The sequence below is a fragment of the Microplitis mediator genome, chromosome 8 (genome assembly GCF_029852145.1).
Source record: "Microplitis mediator isolate UGA2020A chromosome 8, iyMicMedi2.1, whole genome shotgun sequence".
NCBI classification, from domain to species: domain Eukaryota; kingdom Metazoa; phylum Arthropoda; class Insecta; order Hymenoptera; family Braconidae; genus Microplitis; species Microplitis mediator.
Window position 1 is genome coordinate 22,906,338 of NC_079976.1, and position 20,449 is coordinate 22,926,786.

The 20,449-nt window shown below is 31.6% G+C and overlaps 1 protein-coding gene across 1 annotated transcript; it reads left to right on the plus strand.

Moving 5' to 3' along the window:
- The first annotated feature begins 359 nt into the window (after positions 1-359).
- Positions 360-15,573, plus strand: LOC130672673 (E3 SUMO-protein ligase RanBP2-like). The gene is made up of 3 exons (XM_057477343.1): positions 360-584; positions 4,547-12,676; positions 15,069-15,573. The coding sequence occupies exons 1-3, from the start codon at positions 513-515 to the stop codon at positions 15,267-15,269; spliced, it is 8,403 nt and encodes a 2,800-aa protein (XP_057333326.1). The 5' UTR covers positions 360-512; the 3' UTR covers positions 15,270-15,573.
- The last annotated feature ends 4,876 nt before the right edge of the window (positions 15,574-20,449 follow it).

Sequence of the window (20,449 nt, forward strand, 5' to 3'; positions counted from 1 at the left end):
TTAAAAATAAAAATTTTGTCTAATTTATTTAAATAATTAAAATAATTATCAGTAATTAATAATAATAATTACTGGGTTATCGTAAAAATTAAATTTTTTACTAAAAAAAAAAATATAAAAAATTCCAACAGCTGACAGGCCGGTATTGGAAAATATGAAATTTCAAATTTAAAAAAACGATTTTAAAAAAATATGAACGATAATTACTTTAATTAATAGGAATAATGATTGCATTTAATAAAATTATTTTTATTTTCTTAGTAATGTTGATAATTATTTTAAAAAATGTATTTATTTGAGTGTGCGCAGAACTACATGCGCATTCGTCCACATGCGCTCTGTATTTACGCATAAATTTCACCTGAAAAAACCGCCATTTGAAAGCAATTGGATCAACGGTTGGAATTATAACGTTATAGAATCGTCTAGTAAATTGCATATAAATAAAAATAATTGTAATTTAAATAAAAAGTAATCGTTTGATGTAAAAAAATTATACGATCGTTTCTAAAATGTTTCGAACTAAAACGTCAGTTGATCGTCATGTGCAAGAATTATTTCGTAAAATCACGGACGAAAAGGAGGTGAGTGAGGTTAACTCATATTTATATATATATCTATATATATAGATACGGTAAATAAGCCTATCAACATGTCTTCCGGCATTTTTTCATATTTCTAGAATAATTTTTCATGCCGGTATTCACACTTTTTTACTTTAAAGTTCATTATATATTTACTTTATTTATTTTTCAAAGATAAATATGTTATTTTATAATTTTTATTGAGTCATTTCATTGAATGACTTTTTTGACAATTGTCTGCTATTGTTTTATTAAAAATTTTTTTTTCATTGAGTCAAGTCAAGGTCGAAAATGAATTTAAAAAAATATGATCCTGAAGTTGGCAGACATTTAAAAATTTTTGAATTTTTGTTCCAATGACTTAATTTAAAAAAAAATAAAAATAAAAATATGCACATGCAGAAAATTTAAAAAACTATATGTGCAATTTTTTCAAATATTTTTTTTTAAATTTTTTATCGTCTAAAAAAAAATCCAAAAATTATTAGACGTCTGCTAATTTCAGTATCATAAAAAAATATATATATTATAAATTTTATGATACAGAAATTAGACGTCTAATAATTTTGAATTTTTTTAAAAATCGATACATTAGAAAAAAATATATGTAAAAAAATTGCACATGTAGTTTTGTAAATTTTCTACACATGCATATTTTTATTTTTTTTTTTTTTTAATTTTATTTGTAGAAAAGAAAAATTCAAAAAATTTTTAGTCTTAACGTCAGGATGATACTGAAGTTAGCCGACGTCCAAAAACTTTTGGATTTTTTTTTTAAACACTAAATTATAAAAACAAAATATTTGAAAAAAATTCACTTATAATTTATTAAATTTTCTACACGTGCATATTTTTATTTTTTTTTTTAAATTAATTCGTTAAAAAAAAAATTGAAAAATATGCACATGTAGAAAATTTAATAAACTATAAGTGCAATTTTTGAAAATATTTTTTTTTTATAATTTTAAAACAAAATCAAAAAATTATTACACGTCGGCTAACTTCAGTATCATTGAATTTTTTAATTTTTATGATACTGAAGTGAGCAGACGCTTAATAATTTTTGGATTTCTTTTTAGACGATAAACCATAAAAAAAAAATTTTTGAAAAAATTGCACCTGTAGTTTTTTTAATTTTCTACATGTGCATATTTTAATTTTAATTTTTTTTTTAAATTAAACTGTTGAAAAGAAAATTCGAAAATTGTCAATTGTCTGCTTACTTCAGGATCATAAATTTTAAGTGTAATTTATTTTTATTTTATTTTTGGAGCATCCAGTCAATTGATAAAAAAAAAATTTCATTTATTTTTATTATTTCAATGAATTTAAAAATTGTTAATTTATTTTATTTTGATGAAAAAAAATTTTTAATTTAAAAATTCACTGATTTACATAAATTTTATTATGATCCTGAAGTTAACCGACGTCTAATAATTTTAGGATTTTTTTAAAAACGATAAATTCTTGAAAAAAAATAAACTAAAAATATACACAGGTAGAAAGTTGAAAAAACTATAAGTGAAATTTTTTCAAATATTTTTTTTTTAATAATTTATCGTTAAAAAAAAATCTAAAAATTATTAAACGTCGGCTGATTTCAGTATCATATCATATTTTATTATAAAATTGATTTTCCATCGAAACATTTGACATCTTGTACAGAAAAAAGAATTATTTTGTTTATTTTCAAAATAATCAATAATTTTTTTTTTTTATTTTAAATATTTAAAATTTATTTTATTTTGATAAAAAAAATTTGAAAATTTGAAAATGCATTCATTTGCATAGAGTTCTTTTTATATTTAAAGGTTTCACATCTCATGTAAAAAAAAAATTCTTTTTTTTTTTTTTAAAATAACCCACTTTTTTTATTTCAAATATTTGAAGTTTATTTTATTTTAATGAAAAAAAATTTTCAAGTGCGATAATGTGCTCATCTATATAAACTTAATTATCAAATGATTTCTATAACAAAGCATTTGATATCTTGTATATAAAAAAAAAAATTATCTTATCTATTTTCAAAGTAATCAAATTTTTTTTTCACTACAAAGAATTTTTAAATATTCAAGTTTAGTTTATTTCGATTAGAAAAATTTAAAATCTGCATATGCGCCGGTTTACATAAATTTATTTATCATATTATTTTTATATCAAAACATTTGTCCTTTTATTTTAAAAAAATTTTTTATTTATTTTTCAAATGATCAAAATTTTACAAACTGGAAATTAATTTTAAATTAATATAAAAAATTTTTACGATGCTGAAGTTAACCGACAATTAAAAATTTTTGTTTTTTTTTTAAATTTTTAAACTTAAAAATCTGCTCACGTAAATTTTTTTATTTATTTAAAAATTTGACATCTTTTGTATTAAAAAAAAGTAATTTTTAATATAACCAAAATTTTCATTGTTTCAAAGATTTAAAAAATTTTAAAATTAATTTTATTTTGATAAAAAAAATTTTCAAATGCGAAAATGCGCTCATTTACATAAATTTAATTATAAAATTATTTTTATATCTAAACATTTGACATCTTGTATTTGAAAAAAAGAACTATTTTATTTATTTTCAAAATAATCAATTTTTTTTTTTATTTCAAACATTTTTAAAATTCAATAATTAATTTTACTTTGATACAAAAAATTTTTAAATATCAAAATCCGCTTTTTTTTCTAAACATTTGACATCTTTTATAAAAAAAAAAAATATTACTTTCAAAATAACCAAATTTTTTTTTTTTTCAAACATTTAGAAAATTAAAAATTTCATTTTCTCCTGATAAAAAATATTTTTGAACATAAAAATCTGCTGATTTACATAAATTTATTTATCAAATTATTTTTATATCGAAACATTTGACATCTTTTATTCAAAAAAAATTTATTTTATTTATTTTTTAAATGATCAAAATTTTTTTTATTACATACATTTTACAAACTGAAAAATTAATTTTACTTTGATATACAAAATTTTTAAACAAAAATCTGCTCACAAATTAATTTTTTTACCTAAAAATTTGATGTCTTTTATAAAATAAAAATAATTTTTAAAATAATCAAAATTTTTTTTATTTCAAACATTTAAAAAATTATAAAATTAATTTTATTTTGATAAAAAAAATTTTCAAATGCGAAAATGCGCCCCTCTTCATAAATTTAATTATAAAATTATTTTTATATCTAAACATTTTACATCTTGTATTTAAAAAAAAAAAAACTTGCAAAAATATCCATTTTTTTTTTATTTCAAACATTTTTAAAATTAAAAAATTCATTTTACTCTGATATAAAAATCCGCTCACTTACAAAAATTAATTTTTTTATCTAAACATTTGGCATCTTTTATAAAAAAAAAAAGTTACTTTCAAAATAACCAAAATTTTTTTTTATTCCAAACATTTAGAAAATTGAAAATTTAATTTTCCTCTGATCAAAAATATTTTTATACATAAAAATCCTTTGATTTACATAAATTTAATTATCAAATTATTTTTATAGAAAATCACCTGACACTAAAAATAGCAGACGTTAAAAAAATGACTTTCTTCCAAACGACTAAAATTCTTACCGAAAAAATTGTGATCCTGAAGTGAGCAGACGATTAGTAATTTTCTGATTTTTTTCACCAAATCAATTCCAAAAGAAACAAAAACTAAAAATTGCACATGTAGAAAATTTTAAAAACCACGGGTGCAATTTTTTCAAATACTCGTTTTTTTTATAATTTATCATGTAAAAAAAATCCAAAAATTATTAGACGTCTGCTAACTTCAGTATCAAAAAAAATTTAATATCAAAAACTTCAAAAAATCTTTTTGCGCATGACCTAAAAATCGTATCCTTACAAAAAACTTGTTTATAAAACAACAAAATTGTCCAACGTCTGCTACTTTCAGTATCCCAAACATTTGACGTCTTGTCCACAAAAAAAACTGATTTTTTTTTTTTTTAACAGCGATCGCTTCGTTGTTACAACATAGCCAAGCTGTATTACCAAGTCGGAGACTTCGAGTCTGCTCGTCGATATGTATCGAATTATCTCGAAGTAAAAGTAGAGTCCGCAGCAGCCCACAAATTACTAGCTCAAATAAATGAAGCATTGGGACAAAAGGAAGCAGCCTTGGCTCAGTACCAGCTATCACTCGAGCTCGATGGTCGTCAAGATGATTTGATCTTAAAAGTATGCGAGCTTTTAATAGACGTAGACATCAGCTTGGACATAAATCGTATCAAGTACTGGGTCGACCGAGCAGGTGAGAAATTTCCCCACCACCAAATAGTATTTCAATTAAAAGAAAAAATGTTGTCATCAGATCGATCTGGAATAAATGACGATCTTGAAGGCTTAATAATATCCGAGTTATCAACACGTCCATCAGACGTTATGTTGCGCGTTAAATTAATAAAATATTACATTTCTAAAAATCGTATCGCTGATGCTTATCGTCACGCTATCGATGTCGAAGCCAATTACATTCATCGAGATGATTTGCAGTGGTACGAAACTTTAGTTGACGTCATGACGTTATTTAAGGAAACCAATAAATTTTCTTCATCATTTTGGATAAATTATGTCGCATCTTGGGAGAGATTCGCTGCTCTATCATGCAAAGACGGTAATAAAGTCAAAACAATTGCCGAGGCAACTCAAGCAATTTTGAATTTCGATTCAGCTTTGCATCAAGTCAAACAACAGCCCCAACAAAATTCCGCTTTCAATGATCAAATGTTCCATCACATGTCGGGTCAGCTTTATTACCATCTCGCTTGTCTGTTGCTGCGTAAAGCAAAACGTGAGCAAAAAAATTGGACTGAAACTGCGCGGCTGTGCTGTCCATTGTTACTCAGCGCTTTTCATGCTGCCCCAATAGACCCAACCGGTTCGTGGACTACTGGTTTGAAAGCTCCTTCTAAAACACTCGTTAATTTATGGCGCAAAGAAGGCTGCTATCGTTGCAGTCAAGCTGCCCATGTGTTGCAAGATTATGCGCGTGATAACCCGAAGAAACTGATGGGCAAAATTGAAGAGTTTATGAATAATTCCTGGCGCGAAAATATTTATCGCAAAATATTTAATAACAAAACTCAAGACTTAACTAATTCATATTTTGTTAAACATTCAAATCAGAATCCCCCGTTGAGACTTTTGTCAGCCACTGAACTGAAACAATACGACGAAGAGTCGAAAGAAGTTTATCCCGATTCCCTACATCATCATGTGTGGCTTGGAATCGTTAACAAGCCGCGTTTGAATAGCAATGAAGTTCCCGGGCCTTATCCCAATGAATACTCACACGTGTTTCCAAATTTGCAACTGTCCGTTTATAATTTAAGTCAAGCTTCGCCTGACAGCCTCGGAATTCTCGATATAGACGCGTTTTTGAATGCCACTATATTGTGTTCTCTGAAAACTGTTGAAGAACAACAAAAAAGCGGACTGCTGTCACCTGAACGCATGCCCACATTGCCTGCTGATTTGACGAACACTCTGTGTACGTCGGTTCAAGAAAAATGGTGGACGTACGCCTACAAAATTTACCGACGATCTGAGATTATTTCCAGTGACATCGGGGAAATACGACAGGAAGTTCAACGCGGGCTGGAAGTCATTCGTTGCATTGGCAGTCACGGTTTGCATCCCAGTATTTTGGTTCATTTGGCTCGAATTTTTAATCACCGGAGTAAATTATTCAAAGACAAAGACAATAACGATCTTACATTCATCCAAGCGAGATGCGAATTGTATTGGTCTGCAGCGGTCCCATTACTCGAGCGATTACTCAACAATCAACAGATTCGTATGATAAGCACCCGGATTTTTGATTATCAAGGCAAAGAAATGAGCAATCTTGAGCTGAGCAATGCGTTGGAAGAAGGCAGACTTTTGATTGCATGTAAATACATCCGTGATAAAAATTACGAACAAGCGAGCGACATTCTTCAGTCATTGAAATGTCCTGAGGCTTCTTTCCATCAAGGGGAAATTTACAAAAAACTTGCTGATGAATTAGTTGAGTCACTACCAAAAGAGAGCATCACATCGTCAGTACGGTCTCAGTACACGATAATGCTGACGAAAGCACGGAATTGTTTTTACTTGACTTTAGATCGTTTGCGTAGTCCAGGGATAAATCCAAACCATCCATTAAACGCGGAATTGGGAAGCCGACTGGCGATTATTGAAGATGAATTGTGGCGCAATGACGCCAAGAATGAGGCCGACAATGCTTCTGACGAAAGTTACTCGTCTGCTCACAGCATCACTGAACAATTGGCCAACTCGACGATTAATCATTCGAGTATAATAACACCTCGGCGTAATAACCCTCGCACACCTAGACAAGCAAGTACTCCACGTCATCATCATACTTTAGACACCGACATTACGCGCAGCCGAATCCAATCAGAAGCTCGTCCGAGTCCCGAACGTCTGGACGCACAAATCCGCCAGCTGTTGTACACAAAAGATAATATTTTGCACAGTGTGATGGACCAACAAAAAACACTACTGGAGTCTAACAAAGCGTTGACTGAATCCAACAGACAACTGCAGGCAATCGTTGAAGATCTAAGGAAAGAGATGTCGGAATTTCGGATTGCAGCGAAACAAAAAAAATCAAAACCTGCTGCTGGTGGTAATCAGTACGAAGATGACACTTATATTTATGATGAAGATTACAGCGACGTTAACTTACAAAACTCTCAGCCTATACCTCAACCCATAATTCCACCACCGCATATTCCGACTAATATTTATCAACCACCGCGTCATCCATACTCGCCCCTGGTCTATCCGAACCAGCTGAGTAATTATTACACAGGATTGCCATTCAATGATCCCGCTCAACTCCAGCCATTTTATCCCCCCAGAGTTTTTCCATTGCCGGCACTCTATCCCTCCACGCCTGACCGTTCTATTGGGATCCCAAAAGTTCCAGACATGATGCAACCAGGTATGTTACAACAAAACTTGTTTAATTCACATTTGATCAATCCGTTACATGAAATTGTCTCTCCTCCCCAAAATCAAGTCCCAGTTCAGCCAGGCATCGATTTATCGTCCACTGCTTTAGCGCCCAAGGAACCAGTAGCCCCAATTAAAAACGTACCCGTAAATAAAGACCCGCCTGTCAATGTTACCATCACCAGTTCAGATACTGTTCCAACTAGTGCTTCAACTGTCCAACCGACTCTAAGTATTGTCATTCCACCCCAGCATCGTAAAACTACAGCCATTGCCAATTCAAACCCGACAGTTACCACCAGTACCCCACACAATTATCAGATTCTAATGCCCACGGGGGCTAAAATTCCTTCGTCAACAAACTTGCCATCGTTTTTCAATGCCAATCAGAACGTCAGTTCAATAATCGGTAGCAATAATATCCCACTGTCACAAGACAGAATAAATACCAGTGTGGTATCAACCGGTTCTCACAACAGTTCTATTGAAGCTGTCGAAGTTGAGCATGACCCGATTCCTGACTTCCAACCGGTGATACCTCTTCCAGCTGAGGTTAAAGTAACAACTGGTGAAGAAGATGAAGAAACGTTATTTTGCGCTAGGGGTAAATTGTTCCGTTTTGCTGACAAAGAGTGGAAGGATCGCGGTGTAGGAAACGTTAAACTTCTGCGTAATAAAGATGGCAAAGTCCGTTTGCTAATGAGACGTGATCAGGTACTGAAAATTTGTGCTAATCATCTATTGTCATCTGACATGGAACTCAAAGCGATGCCAAGTAATGATAAAGCCTGGACTTGGGCGGCCAATGACTACGCCGATGAAGAAGTTAGACTAGAAAAACTCTGTATTAAATTTAAATTAGTCGAAGAAGCTCAATTATTCAAAGAGAAATTTGATCAAGCGAAAACATCAATCCCCTCATCGCCGCCCAAAATTAAAGATCAGGAAAAATCCAAAGCTAAAGAAGTTGATAAGAAAACTGATGATAAACCATCAAGTGCGATGATGGTTGGTGGGTTTTCCTTTACTTCTACGCCGGTTATTCAGTCAACGGTATCTGCTGATGACAACAAACCCAAACAAACTGAAGAACCGGCAAAACCAAGTCCATTTGCTGGGTTTTCATTCAGCAAAAGCGAGCCATCAATGCCAGCAACTGGATTTTCTTTTGCTAAAACCTTTGCATCAACTCCTGAAGCAGAGGTAACCAGTACAAGTAAACCAGCACTCCGTCAACCTCAAGGTTTGTCATCTTCGTCGTTGTCGTCAGTATCAAGTTCAGGTTCTCAAATCATGGGAACAATAAATGATGACAATGAAGCCGTTTTGTTTAACAAAAATGCGAGTTTGATGCGCAGTACTGGTGACTCAGGACAATGGAAAGACCGCGGCATGGGTTCATTGATGCTTTTGCTCAACGAAAAGTCTCGTAAATTGCGAATATTGATGAGAAAATTGGATACTTCGAAATTGTCTATCAACCACATGGTAACGGGTAATTTTATGATTATGAATTTAAGTGGAGCGTCAAATGTTCTCATGTGGTCATCGACGGAACAGATAAAAACCGGGAAATACGAAACTTATGCTGTCTCATTCAAAGATTCATCAGAAGCTGATGACTTCCGTGACAAAGTAAATCGCTTGGTAAAAATTATGGTCGACAATGAAATTCCTGTTGAAAATATTATCAAGAATGGCAAGACAATTGAAATAATTGAGTCAATTAAACCACCAGCTCCAAAGTCTTTGTCAGAAATGTTCAAACCAGCCGCTGGCTCGTGGGAATGCGCCGGTTGCTATACAAGAAATACTGCGGGAACGACCCAGTGCGTTGCTTGTTCTGCTCCATCGTCAGTTGTAAGCTCGACGGGTCACAAAATCACCGAAATATTAAAACCACAAACTCCGATATCAGTACTAACATCAGCTGCTAATTTAAATACCAAACCATCATTCGGTGGATTATTTAAACCGCAACCTGATACGTGGGAATGCAAAACCTGTTACATACGAAACGTTAAATCTGACACTTACTGCATTGCTTGTGACAGTCCTGTAGATCCGTCGATGCCTCCCAAGCCAAAACCGAATGACTTTGGATTAAAACCAAACAACTCTGGATCCACGCAAACGTTTACTTTTGGATTTGCACAGCAACCAGCCACAGCAACTTCACAATCAACGAATTTGTTTACCGACATGTTGAAGGGTCAGAAAGACACTCCAAGTGTTACTGGTTCGTCATCAACACCCACGTTCTCATTCGGTTTAAATTCACAAGCATCAAAAGATTCCGGTATCAGCGGATTTACATTCAAAGCACCAGTTGCTGATGTAAAATTACCTGGAGACAATAAGCCACTGGACTTTAGTATGTTCGGTAAAAAATCCGAAAGCAAAGACTTCATTTTTGGCAACACACAAAAACTCGACCCACCAACACCCAACACATTCGCATTCGGATCACCCGGAAAGTCATTTGACTTCCAGTTTTCATCAAAGTCTCCAGTTAAATCACCTGGTGCTGCTGATGTCAGTGAAGACGAAGTTGCTGAGAGTGAGGACGTTTACTTTGCACCGGTGATACCGTTGCCTGATAAAGTCGAAGTTAAAACTGGGGAAGAAGACGAGCAAGTTCTCTATTGTCATCGCGCGAAGCTTTTCAGATTTGATGCCAAGAGTAAAGAATGGAAAGAACGTGGACTGGGTGACATTAAAATTCTTCGACACGAAGAAAGTCAGAAGACCCGATTTGTTATGCGTCGGGAACAAACGCTCAAGTTATGCCTCAATCATTTTGTGACAACGGAACTAGAAATAACTAAAAAAGATGACAAGACCTGGATGTGGTATGCAGCCGATTACAGTGATGGAGAAATAGAATACGTTCAGTTCGCTTGTCGTTTTAAAACCCAGGAAATTGCTCAAGAGTTTAAGGAAGCTGCTGATCTCGCTATTTCCAATGTAGCTTTTGATGCCAATGAAGAGTCTCACCAGCCATCGACACCAGCGGCTTCAAATAAAAGTACCGCCCAAGATGTCCAAGTGGTTTATGAGCTTAAGGTTACACCGGAAGAGAAAGATGCAGCTTTGAAATTGAAGCTTCCAGAAAACTTTTACGCTTACAAACAAAAAGAAGACTGTCCAGGATGTATCGGATGCAAAGACCCAGATGTCTCTCTATTTGAAAGTGACAAATCAAAGTCTCAAGCTGTCACTTCACCGACTACGCCACTTAATGTCAAGTTAGCGCCGCCTAAATTGAGCCCATTGCCATCACAAGCTCCTGCATCAACCACCAGCTCCATGGTCTTCGGTGGCGTCAATTCATTTTCCTTTGGCTCGACTACTCCCACATTTGGAGCCACGCCCGTTTTCGGTGGGAACTCACTTGCAGCAAACGACAAAGACAAAAAACCAAGTTTCGTTTTTGGCAGTTCTACAATTTCTGATACTTCCGAGTCTGATAAATCGAAAAATTTGTTTGCTGATAAAACGATTTGTAGCCCGACTTCAGCGACTGTCAATTTTGGGAAAAGTCAGGCTTTCAATAAATCATTTGGCGAACCACAGAACCAGGGATGGGTTTTCGGTGCTTCCGGTTCGACTGGAAGTTCAATATTTGGTGGTAACAGCAGCAATACTGTAAGTAAATCCGAGTCAAGCTCAACGGGATTTAATTTAACAGCAACTACACCATTTTCGAGTACATTTGGAAGTGGGCTGACCATCACAGCTAAGACTGAACAACCAACAGCAACACCAACTTCTATTTTTGGTTCAATTGCTAATGATTCTACGGCTGTTTCATTTGGAAGCTTAGCTAAATCAGTTCCAGTATCTTCAGCACCAGCAACTTCAACACCACCAGCAACTAGTTCATTAGTCTTTGGTTCAACAACAGCATCAACACCAGCAACTAGTTCATTAGTCTTTGGTTCAACAACAGCATCAACACCAGCAACTAGTTCATTAGTCTTTGGTTCAACAACAGCATCAACACCAGCAACAACTAGTTCATTAGTCTTTGGTTTAAAATCAACACCACCGACAACATCAGCCAAAGTTTTTGGAGACACATCAATATTTGGCGGTACAACATTCGGATCTGCTACAATGAGTTTTGGATCATCAGTCACTGGTTCCAATACTAAACTACCAGAGACTCCACTTAAAGCAGATGGAACCACTGCGTTTTTAAATACCGACAACATCACAACGTTTTCCAGTCTCGCAGCCAAAGCCGGACAACCAGTTGGTTTCAAAACGGATCCTAATTTCTCGTTTGCTGGTGCGGGGCAGTCATTGTTTGGTTCCAAGCCTTCTCCGGTAACAAATAAAAATGAAAAAACTCCCAAGAAAGACGAAGACAATGAGGAAGATGATAAGGGAGACGATGGTCAGGAATACGATCCGCATTACGAGCCAATAATTCCACTCCCTGATGCGATTGAAGTCTGGACTGGCGAAGAAGACGAAGAAAAAGTATTTAGTCAGCGTGCGAAATTGTACAGATTTGAAACGGAGACAAAGGAATGGAAAGAACGAGGTGTCGGTGACATGAAACTTCTGCACCATGTTGAGAAAGGAACTTATCGGCTCTTGCTGCGACGTGAGCAAATCCACAAAATTGTTTGCAACTTCTCCATATCACCAGACCTGGAATTCCAGCCGCTAAAAACATCTGACCGCAGCTGGATGTGGGTGGGAATGAATTACATCGAAGGGGAACTTGTATTGGAACAGTTGGCAGTGAGGTTCAAAAACCCGCAACTCGCGATGGAGTTTAAGCAGGCGATAGATAAAGCCCAGCAAGAGTTACGAGAAAGACCACCGCGTAATAATGAAGATTCTCATGGAGTTGATGACTACACGGAGTATCATGTCGAGGAAGAAGACGATGATGAGAATGATGAAGAAGATGAGGATGATCATTCGACGATGTTTGAACGAGCTGGTAAATTGTTTTATCTAGACGATGGCGAGTGGCATGTGATGGCTGATGGTCAGCTCAAGATGCTCTACGATTCTGAGTTGTACGGAGCTCGGATTACATTCGAGACAGCCTCGGGAGAACTCATTTGCAACTGTGTCATCACAATAGAAACTGAAATTCACGTAAGATTTTTATTTTTTTAATTATAGTAGAGGGTGGCTCTAAAAAAGTACACGGTAAAAAATAGTGGGTCAGATAAAGGGCCCAGTTTCTGAATTAATTTAAATTAAAGTTTCAAAAATTGATGTTTGAAGACCTAGTTTCTGACACTCAAAATTTTCAGTGCTGTAGTTTCTGACACTGATATTTATAAATGATTTATTATTTGTTCTTGACCCAAGAAATTTTTTGCATTTTGAATTGAAAAGAAAAAATTTAATCAAGTTTTGCCCTTGCAAATTTTTAGAACTAAAATTTTTGAAAGTTCAAGAATTAGTCTAGTTTTGTCTGTCCGTAACGCAATTTTTTTTTAAAACAACAGATCAAAAACAGATTAAAATTTTTATAAAAGATCAAAAATATCTCAAATAGTCCAATTAGACTAAAATCAGATCAAATTTTTCGACCCGGGATATATAAACTTGAATTGAAGAAAAATTATTTAAATTTATTATTTATTTTGATACTGATTTCATTTTTTGACCCGGGATTTAATGCATTTTTTATAATAATCGTACTTACTGCATTAAATATTAGGTCTCCAATAATAATTAATATTGCACTTGATCTAGCCAGTCAATGAAACTTACCGTTCATATGTCTATCGATAACATTAATAACATTAATACGACTGACTGTTCCGGTACTGGGCACGGGTTCATTTTGTTGTACCAATAGACAAACAGTAAACTTAATACAATAATACTATTTTTTTCATATTGATAATATCTTTTCTTGAATTTTGTCATTCAAGATGCATATGGGAGATTGTCAATAACTGGGCCCTTTCCCAGGTCAAAAAATTAGATCTGTTTTAAAATAAATGATAAATTCAAATATTTTTCCTTTAATTCAAGTTTATAAATCGTATTTATTTTATATAAGAATTTAATCTGTTTTTGCCCGTACTATTCCTTATCCAGGCCAATATCAGACTTATTTTCGTATGATATTTAGTCTGTTTTAAATCGCGTTTAGACTAAAAACAGACTTTTTTATTATAATTATTGGTCTGTGTTCAATTGTTTTTAAGGACAAATACAGGACTTTTTATAAATATAAATAATAATAATAATAATCTAGATTTATCAATTTATTTTAATTTTCTTGGTATTTAAAACATGCTAATGCGCTTCCATAATAAGATGTCACAGAGAGAAAATGTTGGCTCGAAACCTACCACTTTTTACAATGCTGTCGACTAAACTTGAAACAGGAAGTAACGCATCCAAAAAATTATCGTGCTCTTACAAAAAATGATTATACTGTATCACATTACTTATTACGCGCGAGAAACTTATCGATGAGCTCCAATATCAATTACTTCCATACATTATAATAATTTTGATGCAGCATAATAATTTTTTATAAGAGTATAGTAATTTTTTGGATACTTTACTTTCTGTTTCAAGTTTGGTCGACAGCATAATAAAAATTGGTAGATTTCGAGCCAACATTTTTCTCCGTAGCACATGAATTTTGATGTTTTTTTATGCCAAAATATTTTCAATTTTATCCAGTAAATAAGAGAAAATTCTTGACATTTTAAGAGTTGTTTTATCACTTTTATTCAATGATAAAAATATTCAATGAAGACAACTAAAAAATTAAGCTGTCAAATTTTCATTAACTGCCGACATTTTTAAACAAAAGATAGTAAATAAAACATAATCAATTCTGCAACTTAATATTTTTTCATAAATATTGCCCATAAATAATAATTTTATAAGTCCATGATTTAATCTAGTTTTGTCCTTGTAAATTTTCAGAACTAAAATTTTTTAAAGTTCACGAATTAATCTAATTTAGTCTGCTCGTAACGCGTTTGTTTTTTAAAGTAGCAGGTCGAAAACAGCTTAAAATTTCCATAAAAGATCAAAATCAGATCAAATTTTTCGACCCGGGTTATCTTATTCAGAAAAAAAGGGATTTTTCGGCGTAAACATTTTTATTTGAACCAATAAATTTTTTGCATTTTAAATTGAAAAGAAAATTTTTATTTTTTTTTTAAATTTTATTATTTATTTATAAATATTTTAACTTACATATTTTTAACATCGAATAATCAAAAGTAGGTCATATTAATTTATTTTACTGACAATGAAAATATAATGAAAACTTTAAATATCTTAATGACCCAAATAAAATTTTTGAATCAGGGAAAATTTAAAAAACTTTACTAGAAAACTGGGAAATAGAGAATTTTAAAATAATTTCTTTGTGGTCACCCTGATTATCAATTGAAAACAAAAATTTTCTTGGGCCAAGGAAATTTTTGTTTTGATTTCATAAAAAAAAATTTTCTATCAGTTTTTGATACAATAATTAATAATTTTTTTTCTTTTCATATTAAAGGTTGACAAAAATGAATGTATATGGACTGGAATTGATGATGCATTCGAACCATCAGTACGACGTACTCTCAAAGCTCAATTTTCATCAGAAGAAGATGTACAGGAAATGTATATGAACTTCCAAGATGGTCAAGATTATGCACGCCAAGCTGACATTAGTGAACACAATTATATAGATAACGATTTTTCATCGGCTAGATAATATTTTTTTTCTATTTCATTGGATACATAGAACTTATTTTTAATTACTTTAAAAATACAAATTAAGTAAAACTAGAAAAAACAAATAACTAAATAAATATTAATTTCTTCTTTCACGTTTGTAAATTTGAATAATTAAAATTACGTAGTTTATATAATTTTTTTTTTACTTAATATTAATTTTTATTTTACATGGGATCAAATTTAAAAGAAAAGATTGTAGAAATTTTCTAAAAATTTATCTACTTATTTTAAAATCATTAAATAAAAATAAGACTTTTTTTTAAGTAACAACAGGTGATATTTTTTATTTTTTAGTAGTTCGTATTCCCATTTTTTTAAGATGAATAAAAAGAAAAAAAATTAAATAAGACGAGTAAATTTTTGAATAAATTTAATTTTATGACTTTTTTTTATATAATTAATTAAAGTTAATTATTAATTAAAAATGTTTATTAAAATAAGTTCGATCGTTAAATAATTTTAGCATTGCATTAAATGAATAAACACTAATATTAAATTCATTAATAATATTTTTTATTAATTCTTTAACACTTAAAATTAATTAATAATTACGAGCAACCTGCAGTCACAACGTGACTGCCCAAATATTTTTAGTAAATTTATAAAATATGCAGAAAAAAAGGATTTCTTGCCGCAACAAAATAAATAAATAAAAAATTTAAAAAGTATTTATATTAAATTTTACTTGATAAGTTAATGAATTTCATCTGAAAAATTTTAGCGGTAATTTTAAGTTGTGATTTGAAATTTAAAAATGATAAAAATTGTAAAATATTTAAATTCAGACCATCACCGAAAAAGTTTTAGATGAACAAATAAATAAATTATTCAAAATGTCAAATTTTAAAACGGCCTATAAATTGTCAAAAAATTTAAATGATAATTTTTTAACCACTGGCTGTAAGATAATTGATAATTTATTACGCGGTGGTATTTCAAGACGAGGGATTACTCAGTTTTATGGGATTGCTGGTTCTGGAAAAACACAATTAGCTTTGCAATTATGTTTAACATCACAAATACCGACCTCAAGTGGTCATCAAACTGGTAAATATTTTATTTTATTTATAAGAATTTTAAAATTACTTATTAATTTTTACGAGCAACCTGCAGTCACTACGTGACTGCCCAAATATCACAACTAAATTTATAGAATACGCAGAAAAAAAGGATTTCTTGCCGCAAAAAATTTTAATTTGCACCAAGAAATTTTATGCATTATCAATTAAATACAAAAATTGTCTTGGAGAGAAAAGATTTTTTTGGTCAAGAAATAATTCCTTGCACCGAGTAATTTTTTCTAATTCTAAATAAATTTTGTTTTCAATTCACGATGCAAAAAATTTATTGGGGTAAGTAAAAATTTTCTTTAGGCGAGTAAAGATTTTTTGTGTCAATGAATCCTTTTTTTTTCTATGCACAATTTTTTGGCTTTGAGAAACTTCCTAAAACCAAAAGGGAGTAGAAAAATCTGTCATTTTGGAATAAGTGACGCGATATAAATAATATAGCGATAAATTCAGTGACATTCAGTCATATTTAGTGACAGAATAATTAAAGTATTAATTTATTTAAAGAAAATAAATACGATCGTCTTTTTTCCCGCGTAATTTAAATGTAATTCGAATGATACAGATAAATCTATTTATTTCAATACCTGGCAATTAAAAAGAGTTTAAATTATGAAAAGGCACAAATTCAAGTCAAGACCTATCTAATGATACCAATTTCAATAACATTAACTAGTTCTATCATATATAGATATGGCGGGAGAGCTATCGACGGACGAAGCTATTGAACTAAGACATTATTATAAGAAAGTGAGAAAATCATCTAACCAAAATGAACCCTTAATGGCCACACCTCACCCAGGCCACATGGGGTTCAAGACCTCTAATTCCACTTTTTTTAAGTCTGGGGTGACTAGTCACCTCATGTAGCCGTTAAGGGTTAATAAAAAACATAAATTTATGTGACAAATCAAAAGAATCTGGTTTATGCGAATACGAATTGACAATATCTTTAGAAGGAAAAATTTTATATTTTTTTATTTCTATGACAGTTTTATACTTTTGTATTTTATTATTCTAATTCTATAATTTCAAATTTTGAGAACTGAAAAATGTATGCTAGAATCTCTAAATATAATGCACCGATATAGGGGAGGGTGGGGCAGAGCGGCCCTCCTAAGCCAATTATTATTTTTTGTGGCTTTCAACCATAAGATCATTTTACTTTTGTCCTATTTCGAACAAATTTATGGACATTTTGCCAAAATTCTGAAAAAATTTTTTTTTTTTTGTGGGGCAGAGCGCCCCCCCTTAAAAAAGTGATAAAAAAATTTTTTTTTTCGTTTTTTTTTTTTTTTAAATTGTTTTTATCATTAAGAATGTATTTCTTTCTCTTGACAACTATTTTTGGTTTTATATTACTCGAAAAAAATTTTTTAAAGCGTAAAAAATCGTTCACTCTCGATTACCTTAATTACTAATTGTTATTTAATAAAAAAAAAATCAATTCTATAATTTTACTTTATTTCAAAAATTTATCAACTAAAAAAAAAAATTTAATTTTTATAAATTTTTAGTGACCAAATTTGCCTCTTACATAAAGAAACGGCCGAAAAATATGAAAAAATAATTTTTTCGGAAGTTTCGGCTGGTCCATTTTGCCCCAGGTGTTATGCGTAGAGCTAGAAATGTGGAATTATAATAATTTTTTTTTAATTTGACGATAAAAATATGAAAAAATCACTTTTTCAAAATTTTGAGCTTGTCCATTTTGCCCCAAATGTCATGCGTAGGGGTAAAAATGCGCAAACATATCGGATTTATAGTAATTAGTCGAAAAAAAAAAATTTTTTTTTTGGTCAAAATTTCAGGGGGGCCGCTCTGCCCCACCCTCCCCTACGTAAGGTATTAAATAAAATTCAAGTTTCATCTTGGGTAAATTAAGTGTTCATTATGACGGTTCCACCATGATATCTCCCCAGACGAAATCTCTCCGACAAAATTTCCACAGGAGAAAATCTGTTGAACACGATCTCTATAAACGAGATCTTATAATAATCTATGTAATTATAATGATTTCTACACTTACGACTGGAATCGTATTCAGGTTTTTTTCACATTTTATGTGTATATCATAAATAACTAGAATGTGTTAAACATATATGTATGAAATCATGGGGAATTCCCAGCCCAAATTTGACATCATCGTTAATTGCAAGAACTTGACGTAAACTTAACGTCAAATTTTCAAATTTTTGAAGTGATAGTATGGCCATCAGGGATTGGACTGATAAAAATAATTTTAGAAATTTTATCTTGGAGAGATTTTGTCCAGAGTGATAAAGTTGTGTTACTCATTTTGACTGAATGATTGGTATATGAAGACGCCCTAGCGGATCCGAATTACGGTAAATACAGTGATTTACCGTAATTTGCCGTAAATTACGGTAATCTACGGTAAATTGCCGTAATTTACGGCGAAATGCCGCAAATTTACGGAAAATTTGCGGTGAAGCTGCGGTAAATTTGCGGCAATGTTGCGGTGAAAGTACGGTAGTTTACGGTAAAAATGCCGCATTTTCGCCGTAAAGTTGTGGTAACAATGCAGTACTTTACCGTAGAAGTTTTGTTAAATTGCGGTATTTCACCATATAATTGCGGTAAATTTGCTGTATTTTACTGTAATGTGAAGCTTTTCACTGGAATGTCTGTTGATAATCGGATATTTGACTGTAAACAACTGTCTTTACTTGACATTTCGGTACCGTGTCTTTAAGATTTGGTATTGTGTAGTGCTGGATATTATTCAAATCGTAAAGAAATCTGTTCTCATCCGTGTTGACCGAACTTTCAAATTGTAGATCTACATTGATATCATTACAAGTATTCAGATAACTTAGATTTTCTCACATTAAAGGTATAGATTAGAATCTATACAATTTAATAATTTTTTAATTTTTCGATCTACTTTGATTTTTTCTAATAAATGTAAAAAATTAATAATTTGATCTACATTCATCAATATAGAATGCCGTATTTTTATTCCAGTATATTAACGCTATTTTTCCCATAGTATGATCTTATTTTGCGGTGTTAGATGTTACCCTAGCAGATCCGAATTACGGTAAATTACAGCAATTTACCGTAAATTACTGCAACTTACCGTGATTTCGCCGAAAATCTACGGCAATTTGCCGCAATTTACGGCAAATTGCGGTAATATACGGTAAATTACCGTAGATTTTCGGCGAAATTACGGTAAGTTGCGGTAATTTACGGTAAATTGCTGTAATTTACCGTAATTCGGATCTGCTAGGGCGTAGACTCCTCCCGTATAAAAAAATTATTGTTCATAATGAATTTTAATATAAATTTCATCTCGAAACTCAGATTGTGACACAAATATGACTTTCATCATGAATTTGTATCATCAACTTTGATCATGTCAAAATTATGACTCAGTAAAATTTAAATCCGTGATCCGAAGTTCATTCACTAAATTAATTTTACAATCGAAACTGATTTACGTTAATCAAGTTCTTGATAGAAGAAGTTTATTGGTAATTTCTGAATCGATAAATTTGACAAAAGGTTTAATCCAGTAAAAAATCAGCTTCTATCGAAGTCATCCCAAGTCCAATTCAAAGACGTAATAAATTAATTTTATAATTGGTACCGATTTACTAGACGAAAAATTGGAGTAAATTCATGATAAAAGTCATATTTGTGTCACGTTCTGAGTTTAGTCATGAAATTCAGACCTAAATTCATTATGAACAAAAATTTTTTTTACACGGGCTAGGGGTCTTCCCGGAGATATTTTCATAAAAATAGTCTGACTACTACAAGATTGTCTTTGTACGTCATATTGGGCAAGTCCATGCAGTATCTATCGAAAGATTCTGGTAATCAGTGCCTTGACCAGCAATTTGTGATGATTGTTATATAGGGGAGGGTGGGGCAGAGCGGCCGCCCTGAAATTTTGACCAAAAAAAAAATTTTTTTTTTTTCGACTAATTACTATAAATCCGATATGTTTGCGCATTTTTACCCCTACGCATGACATTTGAGGCAAAATGGACAAGCCCAAAATTTTGAAAAAGTGATTTTTTCATATTTTTATCGTCAAATTAAAAAAAAATTATTA

What these genes read in the sequence shown, in the direction of transcription:
- LOC130672673 (XM_057477343.1), top strand. Translation starts at nt 513, where the DNA reads ATGTTTCGAACTAAAACGTCAGTTGATCGTCATGTGCAAGAATTATTT. An exon ending in AAATCACGGACGAAAAGGAG is followed by an intron (nt 585 to 4,546) that starts GTGAGTGAGGTT and finishes TTTTTTTAACAG; the next exon opens with CGATCGCTTCGTTGTTACAA. An exon ending in CAATAGAAACTGAAATTCAC is followed by an intron (nt 12,677 to 15,068) that starts GTAAGATTTTTA and finishes TTCATATTAAAG; the next exon opens with GTTGACAAAAATGAATGTAT.